The sequence below is a fragment of the Typopeltis vanoorti genome, chromosome 3 (genome assembly GCF_054136105.1).
Source record: "Typopeltis vanoorti isolate ZY-2024b chromosome 3, IOZ_Tvanoo_1.0, whole genome shotgun sequence".
Lineage (NCBI taxonomy): Eukaryota > Metazoa > Arthropoda > Arachnida > Uropygi > Thelyphonidae > Typopeltis > Typopeltis vanoorti.
The window spans coordinates 176,483,183-176,499,554 of NC_143551.1; the positions used below are offsets into that span (position 1 = coordinate 176,483,183).

The 16,372-nt window shown below is 35.6% G+C and overlaps 1 protein-coding gene across 5 annotated transcripts in view; it reads left to right on the forward strand.

The window, feature by feature from the left end:
• The window catches only part of LOC150108763 (protein O-linked-mannose beta-1,2-N-acetylglucosaminyltransferase 1-like), a 603,478-nt gene that overhangs the window by 322,865 nt on the left and 264,241 nt on the right, over positions 1 to 16,372 (forward strand). For all 5 annotated transcript variants that reach the window (XM_090416229.1, XM_090416227.1, XM_090416226.1 and 2 more), the window contains one exon: positions 6,179 to 6,275. In XM_090416229.1, coding sequence (XP_090272355.1) covers positions 6,179 to 6,275 — 97 coding nt within the window. The remainder of the gene's footprint in view (positions 1 to 6,178; positions 6,276 to 16,372) is intronic.

Below are 16,372 nucleotides of genomic sequence, written 5' to 3' on the forward strand. Positions count from 1 at the left end.
AGATACGAAGCTGTGTCTTGAACAGCAAAGAATGCCAAACGTTTTTTTTTTTAAGTCTTGGAAGGTATGTGTAATGAGTTTTGGTCAGGAAAAGCTAGTATTATAGGATTAAAAGAAATTTGATCGTTACTGGAGGTCTGAGTATTATCAAAGGCAAGAGGAAATGAAGTGAGTGTTCTTAAGAGAAATAAGATAGGACTGTTTTTGTGGCATTGAAATTTACTAGGTTGGTTTCATTCCAGTGGAGAATTAAAAGAAGATTGGTGTTTATGATATTTTAAAGCAGGAAATCATTCAGATTTCAAGCTTTTTTAAGATTTGCTGATTTACTAATATTTCACTAGATTCAAAACCTGAATCTTCAGATCACAAATTATAACTGTAGTTAGACATGGAACATTCAATTTTTGTTGCAGAAATAATTCAAATTGTGACCGAATAGGAACTAATATCCTAGTGTGACATTTACTCTTGATAAATGTGGTCGTAGAATGATTTTCTCTCCTCTCTCTCTCTCTCTCAAATCTTAAGTAAATTAATGCACCCATTCTTATTTGAGGTTAGTGGAGTGGGGTGTTTCACACCTGATGATCAGGTGAAAAAATTTATTTAATCCTAGGTGAATGGGTATCCAGAGCATGGTTTGTAAGTACTGACCTGTCATAGAGATAATTCTGAACGTAGTTCTTATGTACTTCAAACCAGATGTTAACTGATTTACCAATCTGTCAAAAGCATGTTATTGCAGGCAAAAGGAACTGTATATACTCTTAAGGTGTGTAAGAGAATGAGGCTGATTCTTCAGAGAATTGATGAAAGTTGTTAGCTGGTTGAGGTTTTCAAGTGGCATGGTTAGATCTTAATTAACAAAAAATCTTAACCAAGTTCAGACATCATAATTAGCTTGATATTACGTCAGTATTTATCTTATATCATCTCTCTCTCTCTCTCCTGATACTTTTGAATTATTTGCATTTACCTTACACGTAGTTATGTGATCAAATATGTGAGGAACACTTGAATAGTAAAACATCATCATCATGCTATATACCCTCAAGGGGTGTACAGGACATGATAGTACTACATGAAAACAATTACATCATTATTAATTTTCTATCTACAATTTTCCTCCAAATCAGTCTGTTACTTGTCAAGATTCCAACATTATCAGATCTTATATTTCTATCGTCTAAGGCACATTGTACCATATCAATCCACCTATATCTTGGTCTTCCTCTGGGTCGTTTTCCTGCCAACCTGGCAGAGAACACTTGTTTTGCTAATCTTTCCTCGCCCATTCTGTTTAAGGGACCATACCACCTGAGATTAGCTCTGCTAACGCATTCCTGGATGCTGACAATGTCAAGTTCTTTCCTAATATCCTCGTTTTTAATATGATATTGCCATTGATGCCATCTGTTCACACCTATAATCTTTCTCAGGACTCTCATATCTCTGGTCTCTAGTCTTTGGTCAAGTGTTTTACTTCTGACCCAGCTCTCAGATCCATAAGTTAAAACTGGTTTGAACACTGTCTTGTATACAGCTAATTTAGTGTTCCGACTAATTTCTCTCTTATTCCATATGAATTTATACAATTGACTTCCCACCATACCAGCTTTGCTGATTCTGTTGTCTATTTCTATATTTAATTTACCATCTTCAGTAAACATCGTGGCTAAGTAGCTGAAATGTTTTACTTGTTCCACAGGTTCTCCATTCACAACACAGTTGACATTTTCAATGATTCTGCCTATTTTCATTGTCTTTTTTTTTATTACTGACCTTCATACCATATCTATTACAACAGCTATTCAATTTAGTCAGAGAATCTTGCAGACTTGTAGCGGATTTATTTAGAAGTATAACATCATCAGCATAAAGCAAAGAGCTGACGTTAACATCTCCAATTTTGATATCATATTTAATATCACTTTCCTTGATAATGTGATCCATATAGATAATGAATAACAGAGGGGATAATGTACATCCTTGTCTCACACCAGATTTAATATTAAACCATCTTCCTGTACTTCCTTCAATTCTAACTGCTGACTTACAACTCAAATAAAGACTAAGTATTGCTTGATATAATGCCCCATTGACACCATATAACTGCAGCGTATTGAATAGCTTCTCTCTTGGCATCTTGTCATATGCCTTTTCCAAATCGACAAAACTTAAATACAGATCTTTGTTATATTCCCATGCTTTCTCGACTATTTGTCGTAAAGTGAAGATCTGATCCTGACGGCCTCTATTTGGCCTGAATCCAGCTTGTTCTTCACCAAGCTTTTCTTCCACAATTCTTCTCAACCGTTTCTGAAGTATTCTTGCATAGATCTTGCCGGGAACACTCAGTAGGGAAATACCTCTGTAATTCTCACATGCAGTTTTATTTCCCTTTTTATATATGGGTACTATGAGAGCTCTACTCCAATCATCGGGAATTCGTCCCTCTGTCCAGGCTTTCCGAACTATGCAGTGCAGCCACTGTAAGACTCTTATACCACCATACTTCAGCATTTCTGGTCGAATATCATCTACTCCTGCTGCCTTTCCACATTTCAAGCCTTTGATGGTTTTTTCTACTTCAAGTATGGATATGTATTCCTGACTGCATGCTTGCTCAGTGTTTTTTACCACTATGCTGTCATCACTGCTTGTTTCATTTAGAAGTTTTTCAAAGTAATTACTCCATACTTCAAGGATATCTTTTTTCTCCTGTTTTCATGTCACCTTCATCATCTCTAACTCCTTTTACAGCACTCTTTCCTCCATTCCTAAGCTTCTTCAACAACCTCCAGAATATTTTGCTACCTTCTTGATATTTATTTTCTATATTCTTGCCAAAGGCCTCCCATGACTTTTGTTTAGCTAGTTTTACACAGTGTTTTGCATTCTTGCATTTGTCTCTATATTCTCTAAGAGCACAAGCTGACTTATTTGACAGGAACTTTTGGTATGCTTTTTTCTTTTCCTTCACTGCCTCTTTAACTTCCTGTGTACACCAGGGAGTTCTGATTTTTTTATCCATACAGACATTACCACATGCCTCTCTGGCAGAATCAATCAATGTTTTCTTCAGAGTTTGCCACTGAATCTCCAAGGTTTGATTCCTGTTATCAAACTCTTTCATTTTTTCTTCAATAATCTTTGTGTAATGTAGTCTACAGTTCACATCTGAGAGCTGCTCAACTTTTATTCGCTTTAAAACTTTCTTACATGTTATTCTTTTCAATATGAAATTCAATTTTATCTTGCTCAAGACTAGATAGTGATCACTTCCAATTTCAAATCCTCTGTACACTCTGGTGTCCTGCACCATGGAGAAAACATCACTATCAACAATAACGTAGTCAATGAAACTTTTCTTATTCCTAGCCTCTTCTCTCCATGTGAGTTTGTGCACATTTTTATTTTGGAACATGGTGTTAGTAATAACAAGTCCATGTCCTGAGCAGAATTCCAACAGATATTTGCCATTATTATTAGTTTAGCTCTTTTCTCCAAATTTTCCCAAAATATTTTTGTATGTCTCGCAATCATTTCCTACTCTGCTATTTAGATCCCCAACAAGGACCAACTTTTCCTTTTTCATTGTGTCAGTTGCTTTTTCTAAAGCTTCAAAAAATTCCTCCACTTCTACCTTAGTAGAACCTTCTGTGGGACCATAGGCACAAATAAGTCTCATTGTCTAGTTCCCCATTCTCATATTTGCCCACATTACTCTACTTGAGACTGACTGCCATTCAAGAAGATTAGCCTCGTATTTTGTGTTGAATACTATGGCTACTCCTTCTTTTCCTAGATTGTCATTGCCTGAATATAACATTTTGTATTTATTACTCAAAGATCTCACCAGTCTTTTTTGTTTCAGTCACTCCTATTATGTCGATCTGGTACTTATTTAATTCCTCAGCTAGCTCCATTTCTTTGCCATTCAGGCTTCTTACGTTGATGGTACTGATCTTTAACTCTGATGTTGAGTTGGGGTTTGTTTTCAGATCTGTTCCAATAGCTGACTTTTCGCTGTTCGCCCTGGTTCCCTGGCAAAAACAAGGGGGGGCCTTGTTTAACCGGGCGACGCCCCAGCCGGCATGAAATTTTGTCATGTTGTACCATCATTTTTTATTTTAGTTTAACCAATAAGAATACAATTTGGTCGGCTAAATCCCAAATTGCCAGCTCATCCTCTTTCGTTCAGTATCCAAGTAGATACCTAACAGGATGCACCACGAGAAGGTCAGGATTGGACATTAGGTCAGAAGCCCTGGTCGGTTCTCCGCATTCCTTTAAAGGCTGTGGAGGTCTCCTCTCAGTTATCTAGCTTTGACCCTTAAGCACCCCATAGTAAAACATTAATATTTATATTGTAAAATTATAAAAATAAAATGCTTCACGTAAAGGAAAATATACAAACAGCTAGAATGGAACCATAGTGGAGTCTCCCCCCCCCCCACCTAGTCAGTTTCTATATAGAATTTCTAGAAAACCAAGCACTCAATACTGTTGCACACAAACCAGATGTCTAACTAATCTGTATAGACAATGTGTTTGCTATTTGGTCTCATGGCACTGAAGTTAGCAAGGTTCTCCAAACTCCACTGAATGTTTTGAAGATCAGAATTTATGGTAGAAGTTAAGGTTCTGCAGATTGTGATTTGTTCATTGGAAGGTTTGTCAAACTATATTTGCAGTTATCTCTATCACAAGTCAAGACTTGCAGACCATGTTCTGGATATTCTCAACCAGGATTAAATGTAAGAAGATGACTGTGTTGCAGTGAGGTTACTAAGTTTAAGAGACTAGAATTGAGCAGTTGTGAAATACTAAATAAAGATTGGCTGCATTAATTTGCCTAAGATCTGGAGACAGTGATTTTTAAGACCACATTTAGCTTGATTTCTTAGAACTTAGTTTTTTCCTGATTTCAAGATGTTACAGATTCAGTTAGTTCGAATTGTTTTTAGAACAATTTAAATGCCTTGTTAGTCTTATATCAGTTAAAATTTTCACTCTAAAGATATTAGTTTGAAATCCATCAAAATGTTAGTACAGTAACTGAATAAATTATTGTTTTTTCAGTATTTTTTAAACTGTAAAGTATTATTATTGAATAGCCACTAACTAATACCTAGCCAAACATTACATTTTCCAAATGAAGTAGAGGAATGGAGTGAAGTGTCATTAGCAAAACTTGAGATTAGTGAGAGAAGTCTTTAATGTATAAGAGGAAGGGCAAAGAACACAGTCCTGGGGGTTACTCCAGTGTTCAGTGAGGAACTCTGAAGAGAAAAATCGAGTTTTTTCATTGAGCATGATATACAGTTAATATCCAGAGACAAAATTGACATAATTTGCAGAGTGAAAGACAAACCATACTATGGTGGTTTTAGTTGACCTCCATGCCAGCCTGACCAGATGAGCTGAAAATATCCAAACTGACCACATTGAATCCTCTGCATTGAACAATACCTTACCAAGCTTGTTTCGACAAAGTAATAAATTAACAAGTAATCGTGACATACTGTATCCTAAAGTACTGGGGTCTGTCTGTTTTGATCTCATTTATAAAATCATTGTTTGCTAGTTTAATCAAAGACAGGCCGTGCAGATAGCTTGCGATACAAATTTATATACTGAAGCCACAAACTGTTATTTGTTTTGGTGTGTGTGTGTGTGTGTATATATATTTTTTATTTTATTTTATTTTTTTTGCATAGAAAAAAAAAAGTTTCTCCATTTTGCCTTTTGAGACTGAATCAGTGCTTGATGGAAAAATCATGAAAGTTCTTGCCATTGAGGATTAAGAACATAAGCCTTATTTTTTCTCAGTTAGCCATTATTGCAATTATCATTATTATTACCCCTGGTTAGAAATACACATTCCCTAATTTAAAAAAAAAAAAAAAAGATAGCTGGAGTTTTTTCATTTGTAAATTATAGAATGAAATTAGGTGCAGAATCCTAACAAAATAATGTTAGGATATAATTTGAGTGATATATCACTGCTTCATTATCTTAAAATTATTGCTTGAAAGATAAAGTATGTTTAGAGTCTGGAATTTTTCCAAACTATTTTAACTTTAAATTATATCCAGTTTGAATTTCTTGCAGCATAACTCTTCAAAAGGATTTATATAAAGAATAGTTAATATAAATTCTTTATTTTTAGTTTCTTCTTCTGGTGGTGTTAATGGTAACTGTTGTTATCAATATACTATTTATACTGGACACCAGTCGTAAACTACAGGAAGAAATTCCATCATCAGGTAAGCTGTGTTAATGGTAAATATGATTATGTATTTTTATAACTTCTACAAATGTTGGCTGATGTCAGTGGTAATTACATGCATTTTAATTATCATCAGTTCCTGATATGTGCCCTCAAGAGGGGTGTTCAATGTTCAGGTTACTAATTACTCCCATTCATACTGCTAGTTCAATAATTTTCACTAATTTCTATTATAGTGAGCTAATGATCAGTATCGAAATAATTTCCTCTAGAATAACATTGTGCCTATGGGACATTGATCAGGACTTGAGTAGTTTGTCATAGTGAATTTACTACAGTGAGATTTGACTGTATTCCATATAAACTTATTCATCTGGTTCCCCATCATATCAGTCTTGCTTATTCTATTATATGTTTACAGAATTGTTTTTAGGAATATAACATCTGCATAAAGAGCTGCTTGTTTGAACGTGATTTCCATAGGTTGAACCAACCACCTGGCTATGATGGTTGAAAGATATTTATCTTCCTTCTTGTACTCCATGTCAGTGTTGTTTTGATGGTATTTCAATTTCAGTGACACATTCATGTTCCTATTTTTGTCAATGGATACACGACTTGTAGTCTCTAGAAAAGTTGATGTCACTTTCCTGGTGTATATGGATGATGAATGGTAGAAATAATATGCATCACTGCTTTCATTAAACCATCACCTTTCATCATTCAGTTTTAATCTGACAATTTAAGTTTAGGCTACCTATTTGCTTTTACAACATTATGTATAAACTACATATTTAATATTCCATTTACACCACATAATTGCAGTATTTTAGACAACTTTCTTTTTTGGCACACAGATTTATAAAAAACTTAGATTCTTTTTATTAGATTCTTATGCCCATGAATACCATGTGTCTAAGTATCAGTAAACAACTACAAAATAGTCTTCTGCTTTAAACTTTTTTTTAAGGTAGTTACTATTGAATTAGTATTTTAATTTTTAGTTGTCATGTACCTCATCAACTACCCTACAAGATGATATAACTGATAATTATGTCATATGATTTACTACACTGTTAGGATACTTGATAGTATCCTAACAGTGTATGAAAACATATCTTCAGACCATAACGTTGCCAACAACACTTGCTGTAGCTTTCTGACCTACATACAACATGAGTAAGTAAAACATAGAGAGAGGATTATCTTAGCACTAATCGTAGAAAAATGGCAATAAACTGCAAGGTATGCAAGGAAATAGCCTTTAATATTATTATTAGTAATAACACCAAACCTCAATGGAATCAAACAGCTCATCATAGGAAGCAGATACTGTTATATGCAAAGCCCATCAAACCGTGTTAAACTCATTCAATGTACCTACATTTACCAAAGTGTCAGCAGTGCATTCCTCTCACCATCCTAAAGATCTGCTCCTTATACAGCTTCTGGCTATGTCCCCTTTTTTTACCCCTTCTCCCAATCTGAAAAATTTCTTCCACATTAACTTGTTGCATTATCTCGATTTCACTCTGTCTGAAGCGTTCGTGAAACCAATGTGTCAGGCAGCCAAAAAAAGATCAACAGAGCATAGGATATATTTCTTATATACCCCACCACATCAAACTTAATAGCTTTTAAGCATAAAGCGCCAAGAGGCTATTTTTCCAGCAGCGTAAATTAAGTTAAGGGGATAATAAATCCCTCATTATTTTAAAGCCGGATACAAAACTCGGAGATAGAAATCTAAGAGTTTCAAATGCTCCATCTGAAACACACATAGAGCTTATATCTTCTCTATAAATTAAACTTTTTTCATTTTGTATTTTAATAACTATTAGATTTAGATAGATTTTGATCTCCAAGTTTTGTATCCGGCTTTAAAATAATGAGGGATTTATTATCCCCTTAACTTAAGCTTTTAAGCATGTTATTTGAGATGTCAGTCAAGAACAATCTTGGATCCAGTTTGTTGTTGATTAATCAAACAACCAGTGCAAAAATTTTATAGGATAAAATCTAGAAAATGAAAGGTAGATAGAGAAACAGCGGTTGAAATAAATATCCGAAGAATGAATCCTTTTTGATCCTCAGACAGTTATTCCAGAGTATAATGATATATTTTTTTGTAAATATATTTGTATCCTACTGAAACAATTAGTTTAGGTTCTAGGATATCAACCCCTCATTCTGTATTTATCTTTCATTTTCTGGATTTTATCCTATACAATTTTAATTTAATTCAGAGGAGTGAAGTTTTTTTTGCACTGGTAAATCGTTCTGGTTTGGAGCAAAAAAAATTTTCTCTCTGAGAAAATAATGCTCCATCTGAAACACACACACACACACAGCTTATATCTTCTCTATAAATTAAACTTTACTTTTATTTTCATTTTGTATTTTGATAAATTATCATCATCATCAAATTCCTGACATTTATCCTCAACGGGTGTACAGGATAGTACTACGTGAAAAATTTACATCATCGCTAACTTCCTACCTACAATTTTCTGCCAAATCAATCTTTTACCTTTCAAAGCTACAACATTGTCAGATCTTATATTTATCTATCTTATCTTCTAATGCACTTTTTACCATATCAATCCACCTATATCTTGGTCTTCCTCTAAGTCTTTTCTTGCCAACCTGGCAGAGAACACTTGTGAGATTAGCTCTGCTAACGCATTCCTGAATGCTGACGATGTCAAGTTCTTTCCTAATATCCTTGTTTTTAATGATATTGCCATTGATGCCATCTGTTCATGGCACCTAATCTTTCTCAGGACTTGCATATCTGCGGCCTCTAGTCTTTGGTCAAGTGTTTTACTTCTGACCCAGCTATCAGATCCATAAGTTAAAATTGGTTTGAACACTGTCTTGTATACAGCTAATTTAGTGTTTTGACTAATTTCTCTCTTATTCCATATAAATTTATTCAGTTGACTTCCTTCCATACCAGCTTTGTTGATTCTGTTATCTATTTCCATCTTTAATTTACCATCTTCACTAAATATCGTGCCTAAGTAGCTGAAATATTTTACTTGTTCTATAGGTTCTCCATTCACAATGCAGCTGATATTTTCAATGCTTCTGCCTATTTTCATTATCTTTGTCTTGTTATTGCTGACCTTCATACCATATCTATCACAACAGTTATTCAATTTAGTCAGGGAATCTTGCAGGTTTGTAGCGGATTTATTTAGAAGTATAACATCATCTGCATAAAGCATGGAGCGGACATAATCATCTCCAATTTTGATATCAGGTTTAATACCACTTTCCTTCATAATGTAATTCATATAGATAATAAATAACAGAGGTGATAATGCACATCCTTGTCTGACACCAGATTTAACATTAAACCATCTCCCTATACTTCCTTCAATTCTAACTGAATTTCACTAAAATTCAATAATAAATTATCAATATTCTTTTTCCTTGTTAATAGTAATAATAAAGAAATACTATTTTTGAATAATTTTTTTTTCGATACTATAAATTCTTAAATTAATTCTGAATAGTAAATAAATATAGATAGATAAATACATAAAAATTTATATAAATAAAAATAAGTAAATTATTAGATGTGCATGCATTCATACACACACATGCACATTTTTCAGCTAGAGCATTACTTTCTGGAAGCAAATTTTTTTTCTTTTCTCCAACTCAGAAATACATCTTCAGAGGAACAAATAAATTGTTCCAAAAAAAAAACAATTCTATGTGAGATTATTAATTCATGCAATTAGAAAAAAAAATCCTTTTGAATCATTACAAGAGAAACATTTTATTTTGGTTCAAAACCATTTCAATCCCTGTGCAGAACATGCCTTTTTGTCTACCTTAGACCATAATGGATGTGTTGTTGTTGCTGATCCCAAAGTTATTGCAGATGCTTTGGGAGAAACGTTTACCAGAATCTTAGCAGAGCTTCATATCTTTCTGAATTTTTAATATTGAAAGAGCAACAAGAGAAACAGCAGCTAAATTTTTCTACCAATGGGCTTGAGGCATACAATCAACCATTTGTTAAGGAGGGACTAAAGAGGTCTTATCCAGTGCAGTTGGTCCTGATGACATCCATTATGAAATGAAACATCTGCCATCATCTTCTGTGGATCTCTTTCTCTTAATATGCAACAAGTTGCAGAGGAAGAGTTTATGCATTCTTAGCATAAGTCAGTTGTCAGTGCTATCCCAAAACCAGGAAATGATCCAACACAAGCAAATAATTATCAACTTGTTGCCCCTGCATTTGTAAGGTATTAGAGAAAATGGTTAATGTCAGACTTCTTGGATATTTAGAAAGCAACAACCTTCTCTTCAGTACGCAGTGTTTTGTAAACATCATTCAACTTTGGACCTTTGGTCTGTTTGGAAACTTGTATAAGAGATGCATTCCTGAAGCAAGGACATCTGGTTTCACTGTTCTTTGACATGGAGAAAGTTTGACACACTCTGGAGATGTGGCATATTAAAAGACTTCTATAATCTAGATCTCAGGGATACCTAGTATTTATCAAAAACTTTCTGTCCAGGCAAGCTTTCCAAGTCAAAGTGGGAAGTACACTATCTTGGCAATGTCATCAAGAACAGTGTTCCCTAGGGAACAGTATTAAGGCTCTGTCACACTTAAGACAAAGCACTTTTTGCTGTCAAAATTAAATCAGTCACTAAATAGCTTCCTCCCACTGTAGGAGGCAATGCTCAGATGTTGAGGACTACAATTTACTGTCACTCTTATAACATGAGGATAAATGAAAGCCAACTTCAGCAAGCAGTCTCTCTTTCTCTCTCTCTCTCTTCCCCCCCCCATGGGTTCTTAGTAATGGTTTCAGGTTTTCAGCAGAAGAGAAAAGGGTCTGTGTACACTTCTGTCTAAAAGGCACTCTTCAGCCAGATTCTGCTGAATTAAGAATGGGACAAACTGTTATTTCAGTAGCAATAGAAACCAAGTTTTTGGGACTCATCTTTGACAGAAAACTTCCATTCCTTGCACACATTTGTCAACTAAGAGAAAAGTGCAAGAGAGCATTAAATCTCCTATGCACTCTATCCTCTACTGAATTGGGTTGGATCAATGTTCATTGCTTCATCTTTATCATTCACTTATACATTCAAAGCTGGATCATGGGTCTCAAGTCTATGGTTTTGCAAGGAAGAATAACCTGCAATGGTGGATCTTATCTATCTGGATGAGATTGAATATATGGATAGCTACTGGTGCCTTTTGTACATCGCCCAGTCAACCAGCTTTTAGGTGGAAACAGTTGTCTCTTAATTATGCCCTAAAAATAATGACACTTCCAGAGCATCCTATATGGACTAGTCTTTTCTCTGCATTGGAATCCTCAATATCATGCATGTCAGATTGACCTATCTTTTTGGTATGTGTTAAAGAGATTATGTAAGCTGTTGGCATTAATGTTGACAACATTCACCTGTACCAAACATAACAGCATTCCTCCACAGCAGGTTTGCAGTCCATTCTTCAGCCTCTAACTTTGTCACTACAGAAGTCTCATACTTCATCTGTCTACCTGCAATTGTTTAATGCACACAAAGCAGCCCACTCTGATTTCTTGCCCATCTCTACTGATTGTTCAAGATCAGAGTGTAAAATCAATATAGGTGAAAAATATTTATATTTTTCACAACAAGAGAACATTCAGTTATTCTAACATTATATTACAAAATTATTACATTACATTACATTAGGAAGAGAACATTCAGTTATTCTAACATTATATTACAAAATTATTACATTACATTAGGTTATATACACTCTTAATTATAAATATTTTATGGCCCATGTAAAATAGATATAGGTGAAAAATTATTTCTATTTTTTCACCACAAGAGATTTTACAAGAGATCTGTGGGCTGTGTTTCTTGACATTACTGTCTTCAAATAGATCCTACCTGATTGCAGTAATGATACAGCAGAGTTGCATGTCATTCAGCTTATACTGGTACATGTAAAAGAAAACTGCTACCAAAGGTCTGTAATTTATATAGACCTGCAGAGTTTTTTACAGGCTATCTCCCTTCTGTGTATAATTCACATCCAGTGCTGTGTGAAGTTTGACATTTTGATGTCCAGGACAACTAAGCATTTTGATATTTGGTTATCCTGGATTCCCAGTCATGTTGGAATTGAGGGAAATGAGACTGTAGATGAAGCTACTACATCAGCTCATAACTTTTTACAAATACTGTTCGACAGTACTATATACAGACAGTTTATAAGATCAAAGCTAATGTCTCAATGGCAGTCATGGCAGGAAGCACTGACAAATTCTTTACTGAGTCAAGGATTTTTGGAGTAATCTTTTAGGCATCACAACAAATGTTAGAGCTGTATTCAGTTGTTGAATGAATGAATTTGGGATTTGTATAGAATTAATAGTTGCTCAGAGATAAAATCTCTAAACTGAAAGAGAGAACCCAATTTCTTGCAAGGTACCTTGATCCCTGTCACAGGCAAAAAAAAAAAAAAAGTCAGACAATGAAAAATTATGTAATGTAGATTTTTTTTTACTTTATTATGCCAAACAGTGTATAAATGGTTGATACCAGAATGATGTTAGCTATTAAAAAAACAAACAAACTGAGATTAATAGTAAGGTCGTGATAACTAAATACTTAAGGAATTGACAGCCTACACTAGAAATATAAATTAAATCAATTTCAATATATACTTTCCAATATTTCGGCAACGTCACGTTGCCATCTTCATGGGAACTGAAGATAAAGACACGTGCACGCAAGTACTACATAACAACAAATGAGAAACGAAGCGAGGAAGCTACCATTTTCCTAAAGTCCTGATAGTATAACCTGTCGGGCTATATTAGGTGTTTTCTTGGCTTTTGGACTGAAGTTCTTCTGATATATGTTTCCCAAATTTGGGGCAGTCTCATGCATCCAAATTTGGTTCAGGTTTGGCATGTTCCTAAGGGCTGAGGCTGATTCCATGAATAGTCTTTCATATTTGAACTTGTTGCAGTGTATTACTGTGGCTTTCTTCCACCTTATTCTGTGGCGAGTATCCAGAGCATGGTCTGCAAGCCCAGAGTGGCTGTACTGGTGAAATCGGATGTAGTCCTTGTGTTCTGAGATTCTGGTACTTGCTGTCCTGCCTGTTTGGCCGAAGTAGGACAATTTACAGCTGCAAGGGACCTGGTATACACCAGATAGGTCTAGGGGAAGTGGTTGGTCTTTAGTGGAGCAGATAAGGGATGCCAATATTCTATATGGTCTGTGACAAGAGGTCAAGTCATGTTTTTTTTAGGATTTTGTTGATTTTTTCCTGAGGTGCCTCGGATGTAGGGAATGGTGGTGGATTTAGAGTAATCTTTTTTGTGAAGGGGGGGGGGGTTGTCGATAACTGGTTTTAGTATTTTTTGGATTTTTTTTTGTGGGGGAAGGTAGCCATTGGCTGAGAAAATGTTAAGGATGTGATTTAGTTCAGTGGTTAGGGCTTGGTCATTTGAACAGATTAGTTTTGCCCATTTGAATAGTGTCTTAACTCCATATTGTTGTGAGAGGCTGGGGGGGGGGATTGTTGGTGAATGTATCTGCCTGTATGGGATGGGTTTTCTATAAACTGAGAAACCAAGGTTCCATCAGGTTGGCAGGTGACTAGTGTGTGTGTAGGAAGGGGAGGCTATTGTTTTTCTCTTTTTCTAGGGTGTTGGTTGTTTAAGTGTGTTAGGATGGAGAGGAGTGTATCTGAGCCATGTGGCCAAATAGCAAACACATCATCAACGTAGCGAAGCCAGTAGGTTTTTGTGGGGCAGAGTTTAAGGCTTTCTCTTCAAAAGTCTCCATAAAGAAGTTGGCCAAGGGTGGGGAAAGTGCTGAACCCATGGCTGTCCCCTCTATGTGTTTGTAGAATTTTTCCTGCCAAACGAAATAGCCTGAGTTCATTGTAAACTGAAATAGGACTGAGATATCGGGAGGAAATTTAGCTTGGATTAGCTCTAAGGTTTCTTTGAGGGGGGGGGACATTTGTGAATAAGGAGGAGACATCAAAACTGTCCATTATGTCATTATTTTTATTGAGAGGCTTATACGCTGGTTATACATGATAACTAATAATTAAGGAATTGACAGCGTACACTAGAAATATAAATTAAATAAACTTTAATATATACTTTCCGATATTTCGGCAAACGTCACGTAGCCATCTTCTTGGGAACTTATTACAAACTGTCCTACTTTGGCCAAGCAGGGCAGGACAGCAAATATCAGAATCTCAGAACACAAGGATTACATCAGATTTCACAAATACAGCCACTCTGGGCTTGCAGACCACGCTCTGGATACTCGCCACAGAATAAGATGGAAGAAAGCCACAGTAATACACCGCAGCAAGTTCAAATATGAAAGACTATTCATGGAATCAGCCTCAGCCCTTAGGAACATGCCAAACATCAACAAATTTGGATGCATGAGATTGCCCCAAATTTGGGAAACATTTATCAGAAGAACTTCAGCCCAAAGGCCAAGAACTACCAATATAGCCCACCAGGGGGCACCATCAGGACTTTAGGAAAACGTTAGCTTCGGTTCTCATTTGCTGTTATGTAGTATAGTACTTGTGTGCACTTGTCTTTGTAATAAGTTTCCAAGAAGATGGCAATGTGACGTTTGCCAAAATATCGGAAAGTATATATTAAAGTTGATTTAATTTATATTTCTAGTGTACGCTGTCAATTCCTTAATTATTAGTTAATATGTCATTATGTTGGAGTGTGAGGTTTTCTATATTGGCTTTGAAGTGGGCTGAGTTTTTTTATGTGTGATGGTGTGTTGCCAGTATAGTTCGAGAGTGCTTTGGCTAAATATTTAGCTAGTTTGTAAGTGGGGGAATCAATGCCATCCACTATGGGACATAATGGCACATTTTCTTTATGTATTTTTGGGAGCCCATATATACGGGGGGGGGGGGGTCTAGAGTTATATGGTTTTAGTCTGTAAGTAATCTCCACAGGCTAAGAAGTGACCTTCTTAAGGAGACTATGGCATTTTCTGATTTGTGAGTTGATAGGATTGTATTCAATGTGGAGGTAAGTAGCTCGAACTAGCCCTAACCACTGAACTAAATCACATCCTTAACACTTTCTCAGCCAATGCCCCCCCCCCCCCCCCCCCCCCACACACACACAAAAAAAAAATCCAAAAAATACTAAAACCAGTTATCTAAATCCATCACCATTTCCTACGTCCGAGGCACCTCGGTAAAAAATCAACAAAATCCTAAAAAAACATGACTTGACCTCTTGTCACAGACCATATAGAAAATTGGCATACCTTATCCGCTCCACTAAAGACCAACCACTTCCCCTAGACCTACCTGGTGTATACCAGGTCCCTTGCAGCTGTAAATTGTTCTGCTTTGGCCAAACAGGCAGGACAGCAAATACCAGAATCTCAGAACACAAGGACTACATCAGATTTCACCAGTACAGCCACTCTGGGCTTGCAGACCATGCTCTGGATACTCACCACAGAATAAGGTGGAAGAAAGCCACAGTAATACACTGCAGCAAGTTCAAATATGAAAGACTATTCATGGAATCAGCCTTAGCCCTTAGGAACATGCCAAACCTGAACCAAATTTGGATGCATGAGACTGCCCCAAATTTGGGAAACATATATCAGAAGAACTTCAGCCCAAAGGCCAAGAACACCTAATATAGCCTGCCAGGGGCACCATCAAGACTTTAGGAAAATGGTAGCTTCATTTCTCATTTGATGTTATGTAGTACTTGCATGCATGTGTCTTTATCTTAAATTCCCATGAAGGTGGCAATGTGTTGTTGCTGAAATATCGGAAAGTATATATTAAAGTTGATTTAATTTATATTTCTAGTGTGCGCTGTCAATTCCTTAAGTATTTAGTTATCATGTTTAACCAGCGTATAAGCCTTTTATACAAGAATTAATAGTAAAGTCATATGCCAAATATTCCTCATTATCCTTATTTATATACTTCTTACCATTCATCATTTACAAAGTAGAAAATGATGAATGGTAAGAGCTATATAATATCTAAGGCTATGATGTTAATTGACCCTATACAGTTATTTTATTTAAACATATTCTGATTATTTTCATTACAAA